The sequence below is a fragment of the Perna viridis genome, chromosome 6 (genome assembly GCF_037379345.1).
Source record: "Perna viridis isolate PV_CMFRI_1.1 ecotype Kerala chromosome 6, ASM3737934v1, whole genome shotgun sequence".
NCBI classification, from domain to species: Eukaryota; Metazoa; Mollusca; class Bivalvia; order Mytilida; family Mytilidae; genus Perna; species Perna viridis.
The window spans coordinates 47,666,534-47,691,773 of record NC_142450.1 but is presented as its reverse complement, the minus strand read 5'-3'; the positions used below and the strand labels follow the sequence as shown (position 1 = coordinate 47,691,773).

Here is a 25,240-nt window from a genome sequence, read left to right as displayed (position 1 = left end):
TACAGTGTTTGTAAATATTTTTAGTTTTATAGTTCAGTGTTCAAGATCAAAACACAGCGTGTGTCTATAACACAATGTTCAAGATCTTCGTTAACTGTCAATAATTTTTTTACGTCACAGGTTTTCACCTGATTACGTAGTGAGTTGTGTTCACAGTCCATTTACTTTCATACACACTTAGTTTATTTAAGGCACTGAAGAAGGTCATTTGTTGACTGAAAATTTTGCTCATAATATATTTTTTTATAGTGTATTAACATCTTTATCGGTATCGTTGTACAATCCTTAAGACTTGTATATATACCCAGAGGTCTGAAAAATTCCCAAAGATGTTAGAACTGTCAAATTTGCGATGCAACATTTTGGTCGTTCCCTCCGCGGGATGCGGGACTCGAACTCGTACCGCTGTGACATCTATGGCAACACCGCCTGGGCTATAGCTTGGCTATAAAATATATATTTCGCTGGCCGGGTCATTCCTCCTCGTAGTATTAATCTAGGGCTGTAACTTAGTACACGATGTATGGTAGTACGGGACTGTTCATATAGGTGTTATTGTGTAGGATAGAGGATCAAATTAATGATGCATGTCACAACAAATTAATATTATACAGACATCTTAGAATGTGATGACTCTATTCGCTACACTGCTCCATCGGATCAAATTGACACAGAGAAGATATGTAAACGTATAGAAAGGTCTGAAAAATTCCCAACGATGTTAGAACTGTCAAATTTGCGATGCAGATTTTTGGTCGATCCCTCCGCGGACTCGAACTTTGAAATGAAAAAAATAAAGCTAAGTATCCCCTATTTTGCCTATTTTGAATGACGGAAAAGGGATATACCCGACTCCCATATATAATAAATCAGAAAGGAAAAAAAGTTGATTTTAACTTCCTTGATATATTGTAACGAATTAAGCATAGACAATTGTGTTTCAACTTGATTACGAGAACCATTGAATAGTTTATCTTAGGTTATTTTAGTCCTGTGCACATAAACAAAGAAAATGCGTTGCAGTTGATTACATTACAAAATTCGTATAAAAGTTAATTAGTTGTTTTACATATGATATCGTTTCAATCTGCATGTTAGTAAGTAAATTGTACTGAAATAGCTGTGTAATCTATAATATATACATTTTTTTGTATCAAAGTATACTTCATGCATGGAATCAACTCCTTTTTTGTATTTATCAATCGAAATATTTCTTAACAAAACTGGTGTCATGAAATATGTTTACAAAATATTTTGCTTAAATGTTATGACATTGAATTTTTCTGTTTAGTGGTGTATCGGCATAGCAAATCTAGGTGGTTTTACAACTATAAATTATTTTGAGTATGGGATGTTCCTGTTCATCATCAACAACCTTAGATCATGCAGTGAAAAAAGTGAATGATAGCACTAATCAACGTTCATTCGCCCAGAAACCATTCGATTACGCCAAGTTTAGATTGATTGACGATCATGCTCGGAAGGTAATTCAAAGTTCATCATTCAACTTTTCATTGACTTTTCTTAAAATATTTTGAATGAATCCCCTTTCACCACAAGAGAAATATCTATTGTGAATATGCTTATGTATATCGGAGAGTTCATTTATAGTTTGATAAAAAAAAACATAAATTATCCGTTTAAATACCTTTTATTGATGAACATATTACAATTCAATAATTAATTGAAACATTAAAGTACAACTAGCTTACTTAATACCTTTATTGTCCTTTCAGGCCCCAGCAACTGTAAAGACTTCCATACAACTTCTTGCCAGTTACCTTGCTTCTTCTGCGAATGACAACTTTGATATTGTTCGAGCATTTTATGTTTGGATTAGCGAAAATATCAGGTAAGAAAAAAGTTTGATAATTGCGGCACTATTGGTCAGTGTTTCTAATGACCTTTTTCTCATTTTTTGCTCGATTTTAAATACGTTGCTCTTTTCTGTTTTAACAGCTCGTAGTGCCGTTTTTTCACGTGTCATGAACGCCTGTGTATAGAAAGTGTATATGATCATACAATCTTAAGATAAAAACCGTGATTTTGTTTGCTGTTTTGTTTTGTTTGTATTTGTTTTTTGTCTTTTAATTCAGTTATGATGCAGAAGCTTATTTCAGTGATGTGATATCGGCAAAAACTGACGCTGAAGATGTACTTCGATACGGGAAGACTGTTTGTGAAGGATTTTCCAATTTATTTCTTGCATTGTGCGAGTACGCTATATGTATAGATACATTAATTAAAATTTTTGAACAGGTTATATCAAATTAAGCTAGTTTGCGGTAGTTTATACTAAAAACCGAAAACCAAAATAGTTCGCATAGTCTTTTCATGAATAAGAACCTTTCTTAATAAATTCAAATCCAAATCTTAATAATTGGTTTGTTAATAAAATTTGATTTTATTTTTGGAATTATTTGAATTTTAATATGAACTTAACTGAGAATAAATGCACGAAGATGAAATGAGAAAAATGTTTTCATACTCTAACACAGAATATAAAAGAAAGTTTCATTAAATCATGTATTAACAATTTCTTATACGGGGGATTTCGTCTTGTAATGAACAATGCCTCACAGTAAATAGATGTATACCGTCAGTGACTGTATGTTCGAATAGAACAAGCGACATACAGTATTTAGTTGTGAAACGTATACTCGTCTAAATTCAGCAATTTTCGTTCAGCAAAATTGTTTATATTAGCTGTCAAGTCGTGTTAAGGTGGAATATAACTGTTTTTCTTCAATATTTGCCTTTCAAACAGACTTTTAAGGCAATGGATTAGCAATATAATGCACATCATATATAACCTTCGTATGTTTTGTATGTTTATAGATTAAATCAAAGACTCAAACATTTTATGTCTTTTCTCATCAGGGCAGAAAATATCACGTGTAAAAAATTGAGTGGATATGCAAAGGGATACGGTCATAGTCCTGGAAGCGTCATATCGTACAATACCAAAACAAATCACGCTTGGAATGCTGTCCAACTCCAAGGTTCGTGGTATTTAATAGACGCAACATGGGGGCGTGGCTTTATGGGAAATGACAGGAAATCTGTCAAAAGGTTCACTAATTTCTATTTCCTAACATCGCCAGAGAATTTTATACACGATCATTTCCCATACATGGAAAATAACACCGAGAAAAGTAAACATTGGCAACTTCTAAAACAACCAGTCTCTATTGAAGAGTTTTCAAAGAGGGTTAAACTTTCATCAGAAGCCAGGGTACTAGGCGTTCACTTTCCAAATCATGCGTATGAAGTTATCAAAGTGAAGAACTCTAGTGAGCTCGTTCTTGATTCGAGTAACAATCCATTGAAACAGATTATGTACGATTTTTATAATGAGAATGGAGAAAGTAACGGCCAATGTGTTATGATTGAACAAGACACGAGATCCCAGTTCACCATCAAAATACATCCTAAGGCAACTGGTAGGTACTTCTTGGACGTCTATGGATCGAAAAACTCCGAAGGTTCGTGTCCTCATCTTGTTAAATATGTTGTCGACTGTGAATCGCCATACAGAAATTTTGAACCATTTCCAAAATATAAGCAGTACTATGGACTGAAACCAGACTTCGAGGAAAGGGGTTTCGTATTTAAGAAATTGAAGCCGTTCCATACCAGTAATGACGGGGAATACACTTTAGAAATGAAAACACTGTCTTTTACTAACGTGCTTGTTTCATTATATGACTCAAATGATTGCAAGGAAAATGGATTTTCAATGATCGAAAGCCGTGACAACAACGTGAAAGTCAGAGTTCGTCTTCGAAAGAAGGGTTATTACAAACTTGTGATGTTTAGCAAAGTTGGTGATGACCCATCATACAGTGAAGCATGTACTCTGTTAATACAGAACATGAAAGCCTCACAACTTATAGCGCCCTTTCCACAAACATACTCTACAACAACAGAATACAACTGTCAGCTACTAATGCCACTAACAAGAAATATTGCAGCAAATTCAGAAGTGAAGATCCAATTTTCGAGTCCAAAACTCGTCAATTTGCTCGTAAAGGCAAGCGGTAAATATAAGATTATCAACGAAGATTCTGCTAACGTTTGGAAAGTTATTGTGAATACAAAACAATCTGGTACCGTAACAATATATGGAAAGGTTGAAGGGGCCAGCTCAAGCTCTGCCTTATATGAATTCATCATTAACTAAAAAATTCTGTTTCACGTTTTGGAGGATAGCTTGTTCATATTTATCATTATAATTTAAAAGTGAAATTCAGTTATTATTGTTGTGTATATCTGTTTTCCATGTCTGGTGTTTGTCCCTGGATTACATTCTTTTGATTACCGCCTTAACATTGGTTCCCTTGGTTACTCTTAAAAAAAAACAGAAAAGTATGATGTAATGGATGTGTTTGATAGCTATAACATATTATGTTCAAGCCAGAAAAAAATTAAACAATTCTCAATACCAACTATTGCATACGGCATCAATACCAAACAGTAACACGTAACAACATTTAGAAAACAATCAGTAAACTCAAAAGAAAATTCTGGCTTCTCAAGATGTTACAACTGAAAAGTAAAATTTCTGTTTTCCTTTAGGTAAGCAATTCTCCTTTTTCATATTATTCTGACGGTAATGGGATAATACACTTACAAAATGAAAACTGAAATAAATATGTCCTCTTGGTGGAGAGAAACAATTCGTATCGGAAATGTCATATCTAAGAAATCTTTAAATGATGAAATTCATTTTCAAGCATCATAATATTACCTTACCTATTTTAGAATTAAAAATGTGCGAGATAAGAATTGTTTGTAACGTCGACAAGTTCAAATAGAATGTGTGTATATCTTGTAGCTTAAGTTACTATCACTCATTACATTTCCGCAATTTGTTTTAATATACAGATTTTACGTTTCTAAGGTTTATGGCATCTTTATCAAAAGATTCATTTGGCATGGAAAAACACAATATTTTTAGGTGGAAGATACGGCCACAGTGAAAGGTAATTGCGTGAACATGATATGGCAAGATGACAAAAGTTAGACCGCCTATTTAGTAAGGGGGCAAGCCAAGCCCTGCTTTACTGGTACCGGTAAAAGCTACAATCCTCCTGGTCGGTCCCATAATAACATACGGCTTGAGAGACCATGGAAAACGAGCCTAGATACGATAGCAAATATTTAAACGAACTCTCCGGAGTTTTCAAAGAAGTTCAAAGATTCCGAATTGGTAACAACCGATTTCTCTGATGACAAAAAAGACCACCATTTTACATATCAGTAAATACCAATCCCTGCAGTAAGACAGTATTACCAAGTTCATTTGATCCCACCTGTATTATTATGAAAGACGGGACGGGGAAGAAAGCCTTTCCACGTTACCCTCGATTACCTTGTTCAATTGTTGCCCACCTCATCCCCCTAATACCCATCTATGACGTATAGCATCCTCATTTGTTTTAAGTTAAGCTGCTGTCCTCCGGGTCAGCTAAACGCTCGTTTGTTTGCTCAATACACAACCGAGGATCCTACAATCCATATTCTATCAGGACCAAATAATATGAAGAAATTCAAAAATATACCATATGTATTTTCGTAATATATAGTAATTTTACATGCTTAAAAGTATATATGTTTGATATGGGTCCGATTACCAACGGCCCCATTCCTTGATAGTTTCATCATAAAAACCGAGTCACGTAGTCTCAGTTGCACCACAAATTCTGAATGAATTTGGTCTATAGTGGCCATGGATTTCACAAAAGAACGTTTTTTGCAACATGGAAGAAAATTGATAACGTGTTCAATTGCTCTCGTCGAAATGTAGATATAGGTTTGAAATTTGTGGCACACAATTACGAATTTCTAAATATCGTTTTAAAAGCCTAACTGGACAAATAGAGTGGTTTCGTTGTGTGCACATAATAAGATTAGTTGAACTGGACAAATGGTCGGTTTTTGAGCTTCTTCTTTTGAAATGTAATTCATCAGTGTGATTTTGTTTTTGAAATGGTACATCACATAAGCGAATTGTATGCAAAATTTCTAGAGAGTTGTCCCACGCATTGCTATCGGCCGCGATCTCCTAAACTCGATGCAAGACGAAAAATGCTAATCTAATGTCGATTCGAATATTGAATGACAAACGCTCGGGAAGAGCGAATTAATCTACTCAATACATCGATTGAAGTTGGGATACGGATATCCGGGTTTTGTGGGATTTTCCTTTTGAATCCCTCTAACATTTAAACGATTTACCATTGTCGCTATATCCGTTTATTCGTTGAAAATAACTGATGCCAGATATGTATGTAAGAACAGTCGACGCGGAAAACTGAAAATTAGAAAGATATGCGATAAAGTGCAGTATGTCGTAAAGGGGGACTGGCCAAATATCGTCTAATTGGTACAAATCCATCCATAGATGGTCTGGAATTTCTACCCAATTTTCGTTCACTTCTGGGCAAAGGTTCTGAATTTTATGCCAATCAGAACGAGATAAAGAATCAGTAATTTTATTCAATGAACCAGAGATATGTTCTGCCACATGATGTTATATGTAAAGGTAGCGAAAACCAGTTTTCTAACAAGAGACACAAATCTAGGCGATTTAGACGGTTTTTTTTTTCTTGATAATACAGCACACAGACAAAAATGTAATGTCTTTCAGGATACCATTTTCAACCCAATATTGCGGCCTGTTAGAGACTGTGCATATTACCCCTGAAAATATATTCCAAAACCCCTATTTTTGGCCCCAGCACTATTGCTGTAAAGCTCTATAGAGTCGGTCCGTGTGCAAGACGACTCGAGTAACGCTGTTGTAACGAGACAGAAATGATTTCCAAACTGTTAGGTTGCACTATACAAATGGGATTGAGGTACACCGTTTCGCACACAAAACTGACCCGGTCTAATTTTGTAAAAAAAGTGAAACTTGGAGGATATATTGATTGTGGGTAGTAGAGCATTCGTTTATTAATAGATGCAATATATTTGTAAAGGTAAACAGGTGTAAAATGCAACCTTTAAGCTAGCCGGAAAGATTCAGGGCCTTACCGGATTTGGTTTTCTTCCCTGCACAAATTGGCAGTTTTTCAAAAATGCAAAATTTCGCGCGAACTTTAAGAATTAAAATCATGAACAAATGAGCAGAAAAGGGTACATCTTTTAATTGTTTTTTTTTACAATACCATGCCCGCTTACTTTTTCTGGCAGTTTTAAAGTAGCTGATATTTTAGAAAACCTGTTTTTTTTTTACAATTAATTTTTGTAAAGCACCCAAAATTTTTATGAAAACTGATACATATTTTTATTAGTATTTTTTTTTTAAGTATCTAATGTGGTTTGACATTGAGATTTGTGTTTTGCTCCTAGGAGGTAATCATCTAAATTTCATTTTACTCTGTGATTGAGTACAATGAAGGGCAAATCGGCAAACCTTTGTTATAGTAGTAATTTCCCTCAAAAACAAAACCCAACTGGTCATAATCGGAGGGAGAGACCCTTAGCAATCCAAATGCGCTTTTGATGTCTGCATTAGCTAAGTTCCGCCTTTCCCTATTCGTTTTATCATCTCTACTGCATCATAAACAATGGAGCATCTCATTAAACAAAATTCTGGGTCAATGAATTCACCCACGGAGCTTCGTATGAATAAGAGAGATCATGGATTAATCTAAAATCGCCGTTCTGCTTGGCTGCCAAAACATAATCGGGGAAATCGCATAGTGGAAAGGAGAGGGGAAGGAAATAGTTCAGCAATTCAACCTAGTTTTACTTCCTTGTTTATTTTCTCACGGGGTACGTCAAGATACTCAGAAATACTTTTTTGAATTTCGTGATTTATAGGCATTCTTGTGCCTGAAAATTGTAATTTGAAACCAAATTCTAATCCATTTATAATTTCTTGCGCCACATTCTGTAAAGGATTATTTACCAGTATTTTTTGACAACATCAACCTTAACAAGAGAATGATTTAAAGAATATAACCTAATCTCTGTAGTTTGTTCATTTCCCTTTGCAGTATTTAACGGGGTGGTCTCCGATGTATTTTGAACATTTGTGGAAAAACTTGCATCTGGTTAAGAAATCACATTTCCCCCATTGTAGCTCCAGCAGGTACGGAAAGAACGAAACCCTTTATAACTACTGGGACCTAGCCCTTTCTGTGTGTTTTGAGCAGATGCCTCAGCATCATTACCCACGATGGAGTGATGACCAATACTATTTAAAGATCTTGATTGGATGGACACAAAAAGTAACCACAGTTCCATATCAATAATACCCCATGATAAATGTGGAGATCTGACCTTACGGAACCTATACTGCTCGTCGTATTTTACCCAACCGAGTGGAGTGCCCCTTGTAACAGCAAAACGCACATTTAATCATGTACTTTAAAAACTGCTGGCCCTTGAAAGGCCATTATTCCAACATGACCCCCATGAATGTCATGAATACCGAGGTCCATACATGTATGTTTGTCAGAGGCGTTTGCTTTTGGTGGACTACTGTGAGTTGGCCCCCATTTATTGTAATATTCCCATTAAGATGAAGGATTGTGACCAAATTTTTTCGTAGACTTTAATGAAATAAGAAGGTCTATATATTCGCCCGCCCGTATATTTTCCTTGATTTTTGTTTTATGCGTAGCGTAATCAGGTGTTTGGCTTACATGCATGACATCCCGGCCCAGTGACCTCTGTGTTGTGCTTCCCCCAAAATCTGACGAAATTAGTGTATATTGAAAAGTATCCGCATAACACCTATTTGGATCACATTATGTTGACACCTTGTTCGCCATGGGCCTCATTGTTCCATTAGTAGTGGCTTCCTGACTTTCTGGTTGCCTTTGGTATTGGGTCTGAACTTTGTCTTTTACTGGGACTCCAGAAGTTGCTCCATGTTCGCCGCCGGTCAAAGTAGGCCCTCCGGTGGGAATTTCTTGTGGTCCTTTTGTCATTGCCAAGCTGATGGACGCTGTGGATTGATGAGCTGCGAGTGTAACAGTCAAATTTTCATGAGAAAATTCGCCTTGTGGTCGTGATGGCATCGCCAGGGCCTGCGTTTTTTCATTTCCACATCACGTGTTATGTTGCCTTAGTCGTCAATTTCTTGTGCTTTCCATTGTTTTGTGGAGACATCTGTGACTTGCTGGTGGTTTTCGCTGCCTTTTTGCCGCTTTCATCTAGACCAATTGATGAGCTTGTTGTGGATTTTTATTGAAGACGATTTTTGAACGAGAACGTCGACAGTCTGCCTAAAACATATGATGACGTCAACCATATTTGTTATCTAATTTTACTCAAGTTCCGACAACTATGAATATTTCCGGAATAAATATTTTCAAAATTGCTTTCACTTTCGCTGAATTAATCTTTACGTGATGAATTGTATTAATAATTAACTCATATGTGGTCAATTTGGGTGTTTTATTCATTTATTTTTGTTTTTGTTTTTGTTTTTTATTGTTTTGTTTTTGTTTTGTGTATGTGTGTGTGGGGGGGGCGATTATTATACAGACTTCAGTTACGATCTAATTTCAACTAAGAAAATTATTTTTAGTATAAGCCAATAAGTTTGTACCTATCTGTGTTAAAGTCAAGATTTTTGTGAAATAGTTGTTAGAAACACTACTTCGAAATAAAGAAATACGTTAATATATGTAACGTCATCTAGAACAATGTCTTTTTAATTCTAATTGTATCCATAATTGTGCAGTCAAACAAACGATTTATAAAGTTAACTTCAAAGTATGTACCCCTACCCCACCTTATATTGAGATATTGTTAAAACCTCTATAGTATTTACCCTTCAGTACAAAAATTATTTTTATCAGTATTTTCTGTTTAGCAGCATCAATTTAATACTGTTGGGTTCTTTTGTTGGTTTGGGACGATTCTAATCGACCGAATTTATCATAAATTACTAAATATGAGATTTTTTCGAATGTACCATAACAAGCAAATACATTCGAGTTGTATGACAAAAACGTCTCTAATGTGGTATCATTCGATAAACACCGGCAATAAAATACCAAATGGTCAGCAATTTAATTCAATTTCTATCTCCTCGTGAAACCAAGAACACATAATTTACAGATTTCAACAAAAGTTAAAACTATTGAACCTACTGCAATAAACCATGGCTAAATTAATAATTTACTCACATATCGTCAATGTGTGAATACTTTATTATGGCTTGTTTTGTGGTTTGTTTTTTTGCTTGTTTGTTTTTTTAATTTGTTTTTTCTTTTCTTTTTTTTTTTTAAATATTTAGTACTCAGGGTCATTTGAAAGCTTACACGTTAAATAAAATGTTGTAATGTAATACAGCTTGTTTGAAGTAGTTTTTTTTTAATCGCTAATTTCAGTTATAATAGAAGAACATATGAAATGATCAATATTCCTCGTCTTTTAGAACGGTAACAAATACAAAAAAAGCTTTAGTTAACTTTATTATTATTATCTGTTTGCAACAAATTGATTTGTAAGTGAGGGGTATATGGGTAATATATGTTGGAGCTAATACTTGTGCATGTTTTATATTTAATCAACGTTGATAATGATCTTAACACATAGTCAAGGAAACAAAACACTGTCATCATTGTAATCGAATAGTGACCGAACAACTCCTATATTTAAATTCATTAAGTGTAAACTGCGCGTAAAAACGAGGAAATAAAGTCACAAAAATACAAGTTATATAATTCGAATGAATAAATTTTTGTTGTGTTTGCATTCTATATTTTTTCCTCATCATGATACGTGGAAGTATATTTGAGTGATGAAAGACAGGAATAAAGTCTAGATAAAAATTACTATAAAGAAAACTATAAACGTGCTGTTATATATGAACGATTTTGGTGTAGATGCACGTTCCTTATAAACAGGTAGAATACGTGAATATGGTCTCGTTAATTCAATTAATGGTCGGAGTTTTACTTTTTCGTTTTTCGGAAGGTGCTGGTGAATCGTTCCAAAAGTGCAGGTGTACTGACAGATGTCTAGATGTAGATTGTAGTAGATCTGGACTCAGACATGTACCTCATGATTTACCACACAATATTAGGAGATTGAATTTAAATGATAACTTCATTCAAGTCTTGGAAAATAATACTTTAGAGAGATATGGAATGCTACAGGAACTCTTATTGGGAAGAAATGTTATTTCATACATAGAATCCGACGCGTTTTGGAACCAAACAGATTTAGAAGTTTTAGTCTTGTCGGAGAACAATGTGACAAACATAACGGCCCAATTCCGTCCGGAACTCCTGAAAAACCTTGTGTCATTGAAAAAACTGGATATCCGTAATAACATGAAGAAAATATTAGAGTCAGAATTTTATTATCCTGATGATGCCTTTTCTTTAATGGTTGATTTATCTATTTTGTACATGGATCTAACATGCAATCCAATTTTTGGTACTGGTTTTCTAAAACTGACTAATGTTACTATTTTAGCGTTTGATGTTTGTCACCTAACGGCGATGAGAAATTTGACATTCATACACTTTACAGATAACCTTAAAGAATTACACATGATGAAATGCCATTTTGTGCAGCACGTGGAATTTGGTTTTTTGGCTCCTTTCAAAAATTTGAAAGTCCTTAATTTAGCAGACACGTACGTTCACCTATCGAGAGCATTGCATCTTCTCTACCCACTTGTAAATACAAAGATGGATGTTATCAACTTCCAACATGTAAGTTATGAATTGCTTGACTCCGATAAGCTTCCATATACGCTAGTTGTTACCAGTGACATGATGAAGTATTTACAAACTATTTGTGTCAAAACTCTTAATCTGGCCGACAATGGAATCGTTGATTTCCAGAAACATTCATTAATGACCTATGATCATCCGGAATGCTTTATCAATTTGGTTTTATCTGCTAACCGATTTACGTTTCACATTGGTAGAAAGGTAGGGGAAGCTTTAACATTAGCGTCACGTGCGGTTAATTTGAAACTCTTTGACTTTTCATACAATCCTATTCGTTTTACAAATGAAACGTACTTAAAAGTTCCAAATGGAGAATTGACATTCGATCCAAAATCTACAGGCTGTTCGTCTGAATCTCACGGACTTCTCGCAAACGTCTCCATTACCCTTCCGCCAAAGCTACAAACTATACGCTTCTCTCATTTTGTTCGACAGAGCTGTGGGGACAGTGTTGTAATCAAAACTACACCATCTCTTCGGTATTTAGACATGTCTTATTACCAATTCCAAAAATTTCCAGACTTATACATAGAGGGAGAAAACAACTTAGAAACACTGAATATGTCCGGTGTTGATTCATCATTATATGTGACGAAAGAACATATTCCATTATTTACAAATGTCCGCAATGCGTATTTTCGACATGTAGAATTAGGAAAAAGTGCGATAAATAGCAAACACCTGCTTAGAATTATTCCCTCAGTGGAAATTCTCGATATTTCGTATAACTCAATTTGGACTTTGCCAGTCGGTCTTTTTAATAGAAATGCAAATCTTAAAAATTTAGATTTATCACATAATATGTTACATGAAGTTCCAAAAGCAATCATGAAAATCCCTAACCTTGAGACACTGGACTTGGGATTCAATAACTTGTGGACAATAAGCAACGATATCACCGACTGGTTAAACAAAATAGCAACAAAGGGCAATATAACAATAAATTTAGCTGGTAATGTTTTCTTCTGCACATGTGATAATAAACGGTTTCTACGCTGGCTACATGAAACAAAAGTTCTTTTTTACCAAAATAAAAACAAAAACTTTTCTTGTAAACTGGCGAATGGGTCAATATCATGGACTGCATCTGCCAATTTCCATGACCTGTTTTCAGACTGTGGCGCCGAAAAGTGGATTAAAGTTGGAATATCTCTTCTTGTTTCATTTGTTGTTATTGTCGTCATTGTGGCAACTCTTTTTAACTTTCGGTGGCGATTAGCTTATTTTATCTATCGTAAGTTTCGAATTATGGTAGAATACAAACTTAATTTGAAGTATGTCTATGATGGTTATATTTCATATGCAGATGATAGTGACGAATGGGTGAAGAACTTTCTAGCAAAGAAAGCAGAGAAAACATGGGGTTTGCGATTATTTATTGATGACCGAGATATTTCTGGTGGACGATCGTTAATAGATGGTATTGCAGACGGTATCGGGTCTAGCCGTCATGTAATTTTTGTACTTACATCAGGACTTCTGGATCGAGAATTAACCGCATACGAAATTGAGAGAGCTAAGTTCGAGAAGGTCAATAACCATGTTCAAATCACAGTGCTTAACCTTGGAATTGACATTAACCAAGTACCTCAGGAGTTTTCGTCAATCTGGCATGATGTTTATCTTATCGAGTGGAATGATATACCGACATTTTCCGATGTATCATGGGGCAAACTTAAAGTTAAACTCATGTTAAACAGGTGAATTCATCATGCCTGAAGAATTCACCTATAAAATGTATATTGAGTGTCGGCATAAATGACAAGGAAGTTCAATTACAAAAGGATATGAATCGATATTTGGGGAACTTGTACCTAAAACAAATTGCGCAACGAAATTATTTCATTAACTTAATGAACAACATGAAAGTCAATTTATGAAATAAAAATCAGAGCAGTGTAATTGACAACGCTATTTTCGTTCCGGTAATAAATAAATTCAGTCATTTGAAGTTGTTAACTTACGCATGAATAAAGATATAATGCACATATATATACATATTTTTTTTCACTCCGTAAAAAAATAATTTTGTTTTAAGATGACAAGTATGGACGCAGACTGGTATTGCCCGAGGGGCAAGAATGGACCCAGACTGGCATTGCCTTGCCTGAAGAGCAAATTCGTTTTGTCTTAAATGTGTTTGCATTGGCTAGATGCAAAATGTTGTGGTTCTTGACAGCCATTGATGCAGGCGAGAGTGGGGAAGGGCTTGTCGTTGTGAATCTGTAACAACCCCACCCTATTCAAATGCAACATACGCAATTTTTGCAACTAAGAGGTTCTATGAAAGTTTCATTCAATTCCATTCAAGGGTGTAGGTGGAGTAAAATTAAGGTATGGGAACTCCTTCGCGTAACTGAAGAAAGAATGGACACCTCTATCACTATAAACCCTACTTAAATTAGGGGGTAAAATGATTGAAGATATTTCCTCTCCTATACATAGAAGGAAAGGAGGGTGCTTGTTTTTCAGAGTAACTAAAATAATACATACAAAGTAACAAAACTAAATAAGCAACTCGGATTCCACTAAAAACTGGGAGTATGAATCAAATGCACCGGTAGGGTAAGCGTCCTCTGCTTTTCGAGAAAACTTGTCGAGTTGTTCATAAAAATTCACGTCGGGTTAGACAAAAGAAGAAAGGAAAACTATGATACGTTGAACAAATCAGTTCTCATGATGCAGATGGATACACCATACCGATCCACGAGTTCATGACCATAAAACTTTTGTGGTTATGACTTCAATCTTGTAGCAACATAACCCTGTACCAGAAGCCTAATTGTTAAAAGTCTCGCGCGATGCAAAAAAAGTATCGGAAGGAAGCTAAATAGTTATAGATTACATGAAGTTACATGTATTAGGATTTTTCTTACATTCTTGTGTAAAAAATCAAAGCAATTAAGCGGAGTCACCCGAGGTTTGCCGATTGTAATTTGCCGCTCAATATTGTGTTAGTCTAACATATAGGTGATCGATGACTTACAATCCAAACTGTATTTGCACTGTTCGTTCAACACTTTATTGTTAATTTAATCTTTATATTATTTTTTTAATAAAAATAAAAAGAAATGAAACACATAATCATCAATTTGACTGTAAGAAATGATAAACACCCCTATTAAAATTGTTTTAGACTCATCTATATCTATAACCACAGCTGAACGTGTAAAATTGGAATTCTAATATACAGGTGTCCGAGGAACTATAGTTAGATTTCTATATTTATTTTTATCAAATCTAGTATTTTACCTTAAATCGTACAACACACGAAATATAAAAAGATATAATACTAAAATATTTATGAAATATATATATATTGACATAAATCAACGAGTTAAATACACAACTTTTTAAAAGTTGTAAATTTAAATAACCCCTCCGCACATTTGTTTTAACCGCTTCCAATTGAGATGGACAAGGGTGCCGCGGGGTCCCAACTTATTTTATTTTTAAAAAAATTTTGACTTACGTGTTGTAAATAGTACACAGATGTATAATTACATTGAAAACTTATCAACTACTTTTAACGTTAAACTATTTGCATTGAAATCATGTTCAACTTAGGTATTGAAACGCAATTATAAAAATATAGAAGTCACCTTTTCATACATCCTTTACTTGCATAAGTTCTCTTCCGGACAAAGAGTGAGGATACTGTCAGCCCATGGAAACAGGAGTTCGGAATTCTCGGACTTTTACATGACTTTTGAACTAAAATCAGACTTCCGAACGGTATTTTGTGGAAAAACCATGCTGTCACATTGGGGGGTTGTCTGAATTTGAGTTTCGTGTACTCACATATGGACATATATTCCACCAAAAAGTAAGTGACACATTAAGGTGAATACAAATGAACCTGAAAATCGTAGTTTGAGATAATTCCAAACCTTCTACAAAAAACACCAAACTATTTAAAATTTTCTCCATTGTGTTTTTTTTATCAGCAGCTTGCTTATGAACTTCGGCATATTTGTCGCTAAATTAATGTTTTATTTGAGTATATTTTTTCATTTCGAACATGACAGTTTGTTTTTATTGCAATTGTTTGCTATATTTTCTTGTTTTTATATTTTTATATATCAAAAAAATGATTAGCAAAACGAACGAACATTAATGATATGCATTCATTTTTGTTTACAGTGCCGCCATGATGAAAATACAAATATTCTATTTAGCTCGAACACAGTTACAATAATGAAGAATTATGATAAATAACTTAAGTGTTTATCATATACCATGTATTTGTTAATTATAATTTGTCTAAATCATGTGCTGTAGTCTAAGTAAATGAGTGCAGTTCAAATTACAGGAGATATAGTACACAAGAAACTTTCTTAAGCCTTACATGTGTACTGTATACATGTTCCTTAGTCCATACAAACATTTTTATAAAGACATGAAGAGTTGTCGTTGAGTCAATGACTTGATTTTCATTTAAATGAAACAGTCTATGATACAAACTTGTTGAACATGATGAGGGTAACACAAACAAAACCTTACAAGAATCTGTTATTTGTGTATACAGTACCCCATATTTCATTTTTGAGAACAAAAATAAATTCATGTACAAGGTCAAGGAAACTCCAGTGAAACAAGTATTGCTGAACAGTTGACCAAGAGCAATCAAAAGCAATATTTAATGTTCCAATGTATTGTACATGTAAGTCATATTAAAACATTTCATACATAACTTGAAGTAAACTACATGAATTATATGATTTGGAAATTAATCTAAACATTAACATATACATTTGTATGACATTGTCTATGACACGATTTTCAATTTTTGAAGAAGTTTATTGTGCTATTTTTTTTACTTTTTTAATAGATCCATAAATACAAGCTGTTGACTTACATTGTACATCAGTAACTAAGGATAAGGAACTAGTCTTATTAGTCATCAGATTTCTTTAGCACAGTACATGTATGTTGTCATGAACATGTACAATTATACCATACTCATCACAGTATGATAAAAGTCTATCCATGTTGATTTTCAGTATCTCTTTCCATATTAAAAGGAAAAATGTTTTGATATTTTCCAGAAAATTTTGGATGCAGCCGTCATGTTCATCTACCAATGATACAAGTTACCAGACAAGTCATACATAACAGGAAGCTCTGTTCAAATGAAGTATGATAATAGATTGTGTAGGTATTTGAGGTTCTGTATACAATATTTTTATGCCTTTTTTTTGAAAAAAAAATATTGATTTCGGGTGTTCCAAAGGTAGGAACCACCTCTTTTGTTGGGAAATTTTGAAGTAATGTGGAAAATTTTAGCAAAAATGAGGAAATTAATAGCTTGGACCCCCACTTTCAAAGTCTTTTGATTGTTCACTAGAAACTCTCATTAGTCAATTTATTTTAGAAATGTATTTGTATTATTTCTACATGTGTAATGTAGATAGATCCCATATGTGTTTATCGCTTAAAATGTAGCACTACAGTTCCCATGACACTTAAATAAAGGTTGTAACGTAGACATAATATTTTAGCATAATGGGATGTTTTGTTTGAAGAAAAAAAAAATCCAATGAGCCATATAATGTAGAGTTTACTTAAATAGAGGTCTACTTCAATACAGGATTCATGAATCAGAATAACTTTGAATATGAGTATTATGTATATTTATTACTGATTTTTATACTTCCAGGTCATCCATGGCATATATATGACTGAAAAGAATTCATACATGTAGAATTCAGATGATCTTCAATGCTGTTCAAATCTCTGCTTGCACTGTAATGAAAGCTGATATGAAGCTGAAGTTTGAAAATAAATATTTTCAAAATCATATTTCTTATGCAAATGTACAAGGTTTAAATGTGTTGTGCTTCAAAAGTAAAAGTCACTTTCATACATGTATACAATAACAGCCATGTATACTTCTTGACAGTACCATCCTGGAATACAACCTAGAATCCCTTGCATTGCAAGCTGTCGGTCTATCAACTGAGCTAAAAAATTACTTCATTGTTTTCTGTAGATTAGGTTGATTATGGTCTTTTGTAAATAGTTTTACCTTATTTGTTTTTGGGCCTTTTTATAGATTGCTTAATGGTATGTGGTTTGCCCATTATTGATATTCATGTGGTGATTTGACTTGTAAAAGCTTAATGGTTACTTGCTTTGTTTTTTGAATGACTATCTCATTGGCAAACATAAATGGTACATGTATTTAAGTTTTCTACTTATGACTAGTGAGTGCTAAATCTTTCACTACTTCTCGAACAAGTAATTTTGTGTAACAACTATTTGGCTAAGCAACTGTTGATTCTGTGAGGTAGCCCTATGAAACCGCCTCAAAATGTCATAATAGTAGAGTAGTATAAAGCAGGATCATTTCATACAGTAAAACATTCTTGTCCTGAAATGCAAGAAATAATTGCAATATGCATTGAAACCACAACCAATCAATGAAAAAAAAAACAAGTTCTATGGGTAAATAAAATAAAATATAAACATTCACAGACATTAAACATTTTGAAAAAGAAGGATTTATTGTTGAATTTTGAGCTAATCATAATCATGCCATGTACTTGTACCTATAGTTTACATTGAATTGATCTGAATTCATGGTTTCCTTGTATAAACTCTACAAGACTGGTAAATTGTGTTTTTTTTTTTGTTCACAAGTTAAGAGAGATGTTCAGGTGAGGATAATCATACCATAAGCTCATGATGAACCTGTTTAATAGGACATCTTCTCGAATGATAATTATTAGTCAACTGTGCTGGTAATACTTGTTCATTGATCAGAGGGGGTTGGCACACCTCCTTTTCAAAGTGTCTGGAGCCGTCCCTGTTCACTAATCTGTAAATAGCTTTCATCATATTTTGCTTTAACCGTCTAGCATGAAACAAGTTGCGTGTTTTGAAACTATTTTAATATTCTCCATAAAAGCAATAAAGAAATATATATAAAAAAACATACAATGCTTATGTAGCAAACCATGTACTCCAGCAATGCTAAAGATTGTCTGGTAAGCTATTTTCTGACTTAGTGCCATCCTCGGGTAAAGAGGAATGAACTTCCAACCTCTTACGTTGTAGGAGTAACAGAGACGGATCCAGGATTTTAGATAGGGGCGCACAGTAAAAATTCTGCCGAGCGGAGCGAGGTGACACATATTTTGAGGTTAAATTTTTGAAACATTATAGAGTGGGTGCAATGTAGATATCTTTTGTGGTAAAATTAGCGAGAAATTTTAAGTTTCAACTTGAAACATCCTAAATCTACCCATGACAACTGATGCTTTGCAAATTTTAGGGGGCGCACTCCCCCACCAGAATACGCCTCCGAGTAACCTTGTTGATTTTTATGAGGGGGGTCGGGGCTAGGATCACATTTGAAATAGAAAGGCAAGACAATGATATATGATTTTATATAAATACAAAGATGCAATAGGCGAAAAAAAGGTTCTGGTTTGAATATTACATAAAAAGATCCAGAACACGAAATTTGACTATATAGCCCCCTTTTTCCCCTTACGATTCAAATGGATATAGAAATTTATCATTATTTACCTGGGAGGGGGACTGGTCATTTTGAAATCATATAAAATTTTCTTGACCCCCCCATGATATTTTCTTATCCCCTTAAAACATTTTTTTCTAAATGTGATACCCCCTATATTAAACATGCGTATGGAGTTTTCATATACATGTAACAACTCCTACATTATGCCAGACGTTGCCGAAACTACGCAGACTTTTTGTATCGCGCTAGAACTCTAACAAATAGGCTTCTGGAACAGGGTTATGTTGCTACAAGATTGAGGTCATCACTACAGAAGTTTTATAGTCGTCATCATGAACTCGTGGATCGTTATGGTGTATCCATCAACACCATGAAAACTGGTTTATTCAACGGGTCATAGCTTTCCTTTCCTCGTTTGTCTACTCCGGACTTGACTTTTTATGAGCAACTCGGCGGGTGTTTCTAGAAAAGCAGAGGACGCTTACCCTACTGGTGCACCTTGTCCATGCTCCCAGTTTTTAGTGGAGTCCGAGTTGCTCATTTACTTTTGTTACTTTGTATGTATGCTTTTAGTTACTTTATGTTCTTTGTTGTGTATGTCTGTTTTCCATGTCTGGTCTTTGTCCCTGGATTACATTCGTTTGATTACCGCTATAACCTTGGTTCCCTTGATTACTCTTTCATCCATATTTTAAATTGCTACTGCGATTATTATATAAGATTTCACTTACTTTTAAAAGTACAGGCATGATTTTCATTGAAACGCTGTCGACTAAGGCATTGAAACAACAAAACTTTGCCATTAAAATGACCTCTCTTCCGAATACTGCTTACCGACATAGAGGGAGGGTACCACCGGGAGTCTACATTTCATTCATATTATAAAAAAAGTTGCTACTCTGATACTCATATAAAATATTTCGCTTACTAAATTACAGAAATGATTTTATGAACAATTGATAGCAAACGGCGTAAAGAAATCCCTAAGTCGATCATGATTATACGAGTGCTAAGTGTTGAGTATGTATTCTTAGCACGAAAACGGCGATTACATCAAGTATGGGAACAGTCAGCTGATCGTCAGTGTCACTTATATTGTGCGTTTGGTTGGTTAACACTGCGTTACAACACAGTTTTGGGTTTTTCTGTGGTTGACATCAACAAAGACAGTCAAATTGAATCCTCAAAGCTACGCTGTTTTAGCTTTATAATGAACAAAATGAAGGGTGTAACGGATATATGGAAAGTTTTATCTTTTTCTACTTCTTTGTTATAGTGTGTTTAATTAACAAAATCTGGAATAAATAATGAATCTAAAGAATACATTATAATACACATAATAACAAGTAACTAAGCGAAACCACGTTTAGAACAATACAGATGATAAAAGTATTCAAGCAAATCTACATTTAAAACAAACAGTGGGTAATCAAGCGTATCCCTTTTTAGTTTTAGTACAACACAGGGAAATAATGCAAACTCACGTTTAGTATAACACACTGGGTAATCAAGCGTGTTCATGTTTAGTACATCACACAGGGAAATAAAACAAACCCACGTTTAGTATAACACACTGGGTAATCGAGCGTGTCCATGTTTAGTACATCACAACTCATGGTTAGCAGGGTAATAACAAAACTCACGTTTAAGACAACACACAGGGTAATCAAACGAAGCTTAATTTAAAAAAAAACTCTTACAGTAATCAAGGGAACACACATTCAATTAACACAATCCTAATTTTGGGGATTTGATACATCGCATCTACCCCAAAGAACTTGAGATAAAGGATACTACAGACACTGTGAAGTCAGCCTCGTATCTTGACCTATACTTAGATATTGATGGTAAGGGAAAACTATTGACCAAACTTTACGACAAACGTGATTACTTTCCATTCAGCCCATACGTTATGCCAGAGCTTTCCGAAACTACGCGGACTTTTTGTATCGCACTAGACTTCTAACAAGTAGGTTTCTGGAACAGGGTTACATGTATGCTGCTACAAGATTGAAGTCATCAATTCAGAAGTTTTATGGTCGTCATCATGGATCGTTCCGTTGTATCTATGTGCACCAAGAAAACTGGTTTGTTCAATGTGTCGCAGTTTTCCTTTCCTCATTCGTCTACCCCGGACTTGACTTTTTATGAGCAACTCGATTAGTGTTTCTCGAAAAGCAGAGGAAGATTACCCTACCGGTGCACCTGGTCCGAATGGTGCGGAATGAATTTGAAAGACTGCGCATTAATCTTTTAATGGGGATTTTGTATAAGTTGAATAACTATTGCCGTTAACCGGTTTGGCGGTTAGTATATAAGTTAATTGCATGGGTCTTTAGTTAACGATGACTGGGTAGTGACCACATAATCGCACGTAATATATATATAGGTGGAAGTTGAATAGTTGACGATACAAAGGAAATCAGGTGCAGTTTGATCTTAATTCAGACATTTTAGACAATGTTAGTGGCGGTTTAGACAACTTGCATCACAAGAGATATTCAAAGACTGTTTCTTCATTGGAGAAGTCGGAAAAAAGTGCTTAAGAAGAGAAACTAATTGATTCGAATAGCGGACAAGTCAGAGGCAGGGTGGAAAACCGTTGACGAATATCTTTCTTCGGACGAGGTAGCTAGTAATTCAGAAAGTGAGAAAAAGATACGAGCAGCAGAGAGAAGAGTCGTGAAGAAGATGAAAGTAACAAAGGGTAGTAACAGAAGTGGAATGAAAAGACCTACTGAAGGTGCAGATGGCCCGTCTTCAGTTGCTCGTGGAGTTGGTGTGGTGAAGTTATTTCACAGCCGCCCTTTTGTGTTGGCGGGGCATTGGGCCCTAATCCAAAAGCCAGAGACATCAGCTACAAGAGTGGGTTGTATGGGTATTGGGCCAAAGAATGCAAGAACGGAGGGAACAGTAACTTCACGCTCCAAGAGGACCTTCCGCATAAAAGAAATTCAGACATTTTATATTTTATGAGTACAAAGCTTAGAAAATTTTCAAGCTTATTTTGAATATGAATCCGGTTCATCTTTGATTAATGTTCATAACAGACTGAAGCATTCTATTTCTTTTTGGGAAAGCGCCAATACTTCAGATTTTATTCTAGATGTAATTAGTTCTGGTTATAAAATTCATTTTATCAATGAACCTGAAAGTGTATTTTTGAAAAAACAATAAATCTGCACTCTTGTTAGATGCTAATTTGATCAGAGAAGAGTCGAACGCACCTTTGTTGTAAAACCTTTAACGGTATCTGTAAGACAATCTGGTAAAGGTCGTTTGATTTTAGATTTACGGCATGTAAAGAAACAGGTACGTTATTGTTAGGTTAAATTCGAGGATTGGAAAACAGCTAGTCAGTTGTTAACTTCAAATCGTTTTGGGTTTGTTTTTGATCTTAAATCTGATCATCATATAAATATTTTTCTTAATCATCAAAATTATCTGGGATTTTTCTGAAAGTTTGGAAACTCAGTAAAAATATTACGTTTTTACAGTTTTGCCATTTGGGCTTTCATCAGCAGGGTATATTTTTACAAAGGTAGTTCGTCCATTGGTAAAACATTGACGTAAGGACGGAATTAAGATAACTGTTTATTTAGATGATGATGGTTTGGCGTTAGCAGAGGATGAACAGATATGCGCTCAACAAGCTATACGGGTGAAAGAGGACTTGATTTTGTCGGGGATTGTACCCAATAAAGATATGTGAAGGCCTGTACAGAATTTAGTTTGGATTGGATTTATATGATATTTGAAGCATTGTCTATTTCAATTGCTTCCAGAGAAAGTGGAAAATTTGGTAGATTTAGCAGGAGTAATTTTAGATCAACCTAACAGAGTGAAAATAAGGTTGCTTGCGAAATTTTGTGGTCTGTAGATAGCTTTAAGCATTTACTATCGAATAGTTTAGTTTCGTTTTTCACAGATAACCAAAATGCTGTGGGTATTATTCAGAAAGGTAGCAAAGTACCAGAATTGTAAACGTTGGCTTTGTCAATATTTAGAATTTGTGTTTCTTTTAACATTTCGTTATACCCACAATGGATCCCGAGAGTAGATAACGAAAAAGCAGATGCTTTGAGTAGAATCGTCGATATTGACGATTGGGGTATTTCGTTTGAATTTTTCAGCTTCATAGATAGATTTTGGGGCTTCCATACAGTTGATAGATTTGCAAATATGAACAATGCGAAACTCGGGATAATTAATTCTTTATTTTGGAATCCGGGTACGAGTGCAATTGATGCTTTTTATTTGTATTTGGAATGGGGATATTAGTTGGTTAGTCCCTCCTGTTAATCTTGTTACAAATGCATCAATCATTTAGTTGACTGCAAAGGCAGTAGGAACATTAATCGATCCGAAATGGCCATCGTCTGCGTTTTTGGCCTCTTTTATCTAAGAAAAATTTAGAATATCCTTAGTTTGTCAGGGACGTTTTAGAATTTCACGAGATTGATAGAATCTTAGTCGCAGGCAGTAATAAGAATTCTATGTTCGCTAATGGGATATTTAACGGGCTGTTATTAGCTGTTTGTTTGGATGCTTCTCAGATGAATTGATATGCTGTTTATTAAAGGAGCAAAACAGATTGCTATAGAAAAGCAATCATGTCTTCATATCAAAGTAAGAAAGTCTGCAATGTCATGTTGCTTTACTTTCAAAGTATTTTGATGTAGCCAATATAAATATGAAGTCTGATCTGTATATTATTAGATCGATTTCGTTTTTTTTTCAAGAGTCGCAACGTATTTTTATTAAGAAAGAAAAATGTTTGCTTGTCGTACACTAGAGCAAGAAATATCGTATCTATATTATTTGCTGATTTTGGCTGTAGTATATCTGATTTTGGTTTGCATAGTTTCAGAGCTGGAGGGGCAACAGCCGCCGCTCAGAATGATATATCTGATAGATTATTTCAAATACATGGTCGCTGGAAATCAGATAGAACCAAAAACAGATATGTGTTAGGAAGTTTACAAAAGCATTTATCAGTTTCTAAGAATCTTGGAATTTAGTTACATGCATATTTCTGTCTACTTTCCTTGTGCATCGAGGTGGCCACTGCGTCATTCAGTATTCAAACTTATGTTTGCTTTATTGTATTTAGAAATTAAAAGCTAATGTTGAGAAGTACATAATTGCATGAGCTCAATTATGTACACGTATGTTCAATATAAATGGAGCTTTTTAGCACATAAATACTTTGTTTGGTTAAACAAAGTGCATTAAACACGAAGACAGTAAACTTCTTTCTTTGAAACTTAAATTTTGTTCACCTTAGTAAGTAGTTAAATAGTTTGAAATAAATTATTCAAAATTAACCAAGTTCTTACCTAGACTGCAATAAGTCAAATATTTGAATTTAAAGTCTACTGCTATTCATTGCTCCAGTTAAGCTCAAAATTAAAAAAAAAACGAAGTCAAAGTTGAACATATGAAAAAGGTCTGACATTTATATAAAAGGTCAAGGACAAATGTAATCTAAAACAATATGGGCCACACTGATATCCACATACTAATTATCAATGGCCTAGTCTTTTAAGCCTTTTAAAGCATTAACTCCATATTGGATTCTTGTCTCTACTGTTCTTTTGTCATATTAATAATTTAATCAATAGAGAGCATCTTAGTTATGCACCCAGTTTTCAAATTATAAAATAAATATCTCATGGTCATTTTTATTTTGTGGCTTCTATTTGGCATATGTTATATTTCTTTGGCCTCATTTGATATTTAGTTGAGAAAAATATCTGCTTTTCTCGTTTTCTTTTTGTTCAAATTCTACATTCTATGGAACACAGAATACCAACATCATTAGAGTACACCTTTATGTAGCCCACGCAAAGCTTCTTTCTTGGTATCTAATAGCGGCAGAAAAGACCGAAGCGTCAAAATAAAAAGATAATTCAGGAACATCGAAATATGAGTATGTGATCTACACATAAAGACATGAAACAGAGATAATCTACATTCACAATGTAATGAATATAATAAAATACAATTACTTTAAAAACAAACTGAACATAAGGAAAAC

The 25,240-nt window shown here is 34.4% G+C and overlaps 2 protein-coding genes, 1 long non-coding RNA gene and 1 pseudogene across 7 annotated transcripts in view; all 4 read left to right on the top strand.

Moving 5' to 3' along the window:
- LOC148615336 (kyphoscoliosis peptidase-like) overlaps positions 1 to 4,253 on the top strand; it is a 56,738-nt gene extending 52,485 nt beyond the window's left edge. Inside the window, exons 1-5 of one of the 5 annotated variants that reach the window (XM_088590238.1) lie at positions 1,036 to 1,097; positions 1,292 to 1,484; positions 1,737 to 1,852; positions 2,097 to 2,216; positions 2,881 to 4,253. In XM_088590238.1, coding sequence (XP_088446364.1) covers positions 1,347 to 1,484; positions 1,737 to 1,852; positions 2,097 to 2,216; positions 2,881 to 4,183 — 1,677 coding nt within the window. In that variant the 5' untranslated portion in view covers positions 1,036 to 1,097; positions 1,292 to 1,346 and the 3' untranslated portion in view covers positions 4,184 to 4,253. Of the gene's footprint in view, positions 1 to 1,035; positions 1,098 to 1,188; positions 1,485 to 1,736; positions 1,853 to 2,096; positions 2,217 to 2,880 lie in introns of those variants that run through there. The other 4 variants (XM_088590240.1, XM_088590239.1, XM_088590237.1 and 1 more) reach the window with 4 other exon arrangements.
- Positions 4,254 to 10,681: 6,428 nt separating this feature from the next.
- Positions 10,682 to 13,661, top strand: LOC148615335 (toll-like receptor 4). Its single transcript, XM_088590230.1, has one exon. The coding sequence runs from the start codon at positions 10,857 to 10,859 to the stop codon at positions 13,416 to 13,418; it is 2,562 nt and encodes an 853-aa protein (XP_088446356.1). The 5' UTR covers positions 10,682 to 10,856; the 3' UTR covers positions 13,419 to 13,661.
- Positions 13,662 to 15,454: 1,793 nt separating this feature from the next.
- LOC148615334 (uncharacterized) lies at positions 15,455 to 17,514 on the top strand. The gene is made up of 3 exons (XR_015923870.1): positions 15,455 to 15,540; positions 16,763 to 16,868; positions 17,374 to 17,514. It is a non-coding gene; the product is annotated as an uncharacterized LOC148615334 (long non-coding RNA).
- Positions 17,515 to 20,194: 2,680 nt separating this feature from the next.
- Positions 20,195 to 23,765, top strand: LOC148615333 (uncharacterized; annotated as a pseudogene).
- Positions 23,766 to 25,240: the final 1,475 nt, after the last annotated feature.

What these genes read in the sequence shown, in the direction of transcription:
- LOC148615335 (XM_088590230.1), top strand. Translation starts at nt 10,857, where the DNA reads ATGCACGTTCCTTATAAACAGGTAGAATACGTGAATATGGTCTCGTTA.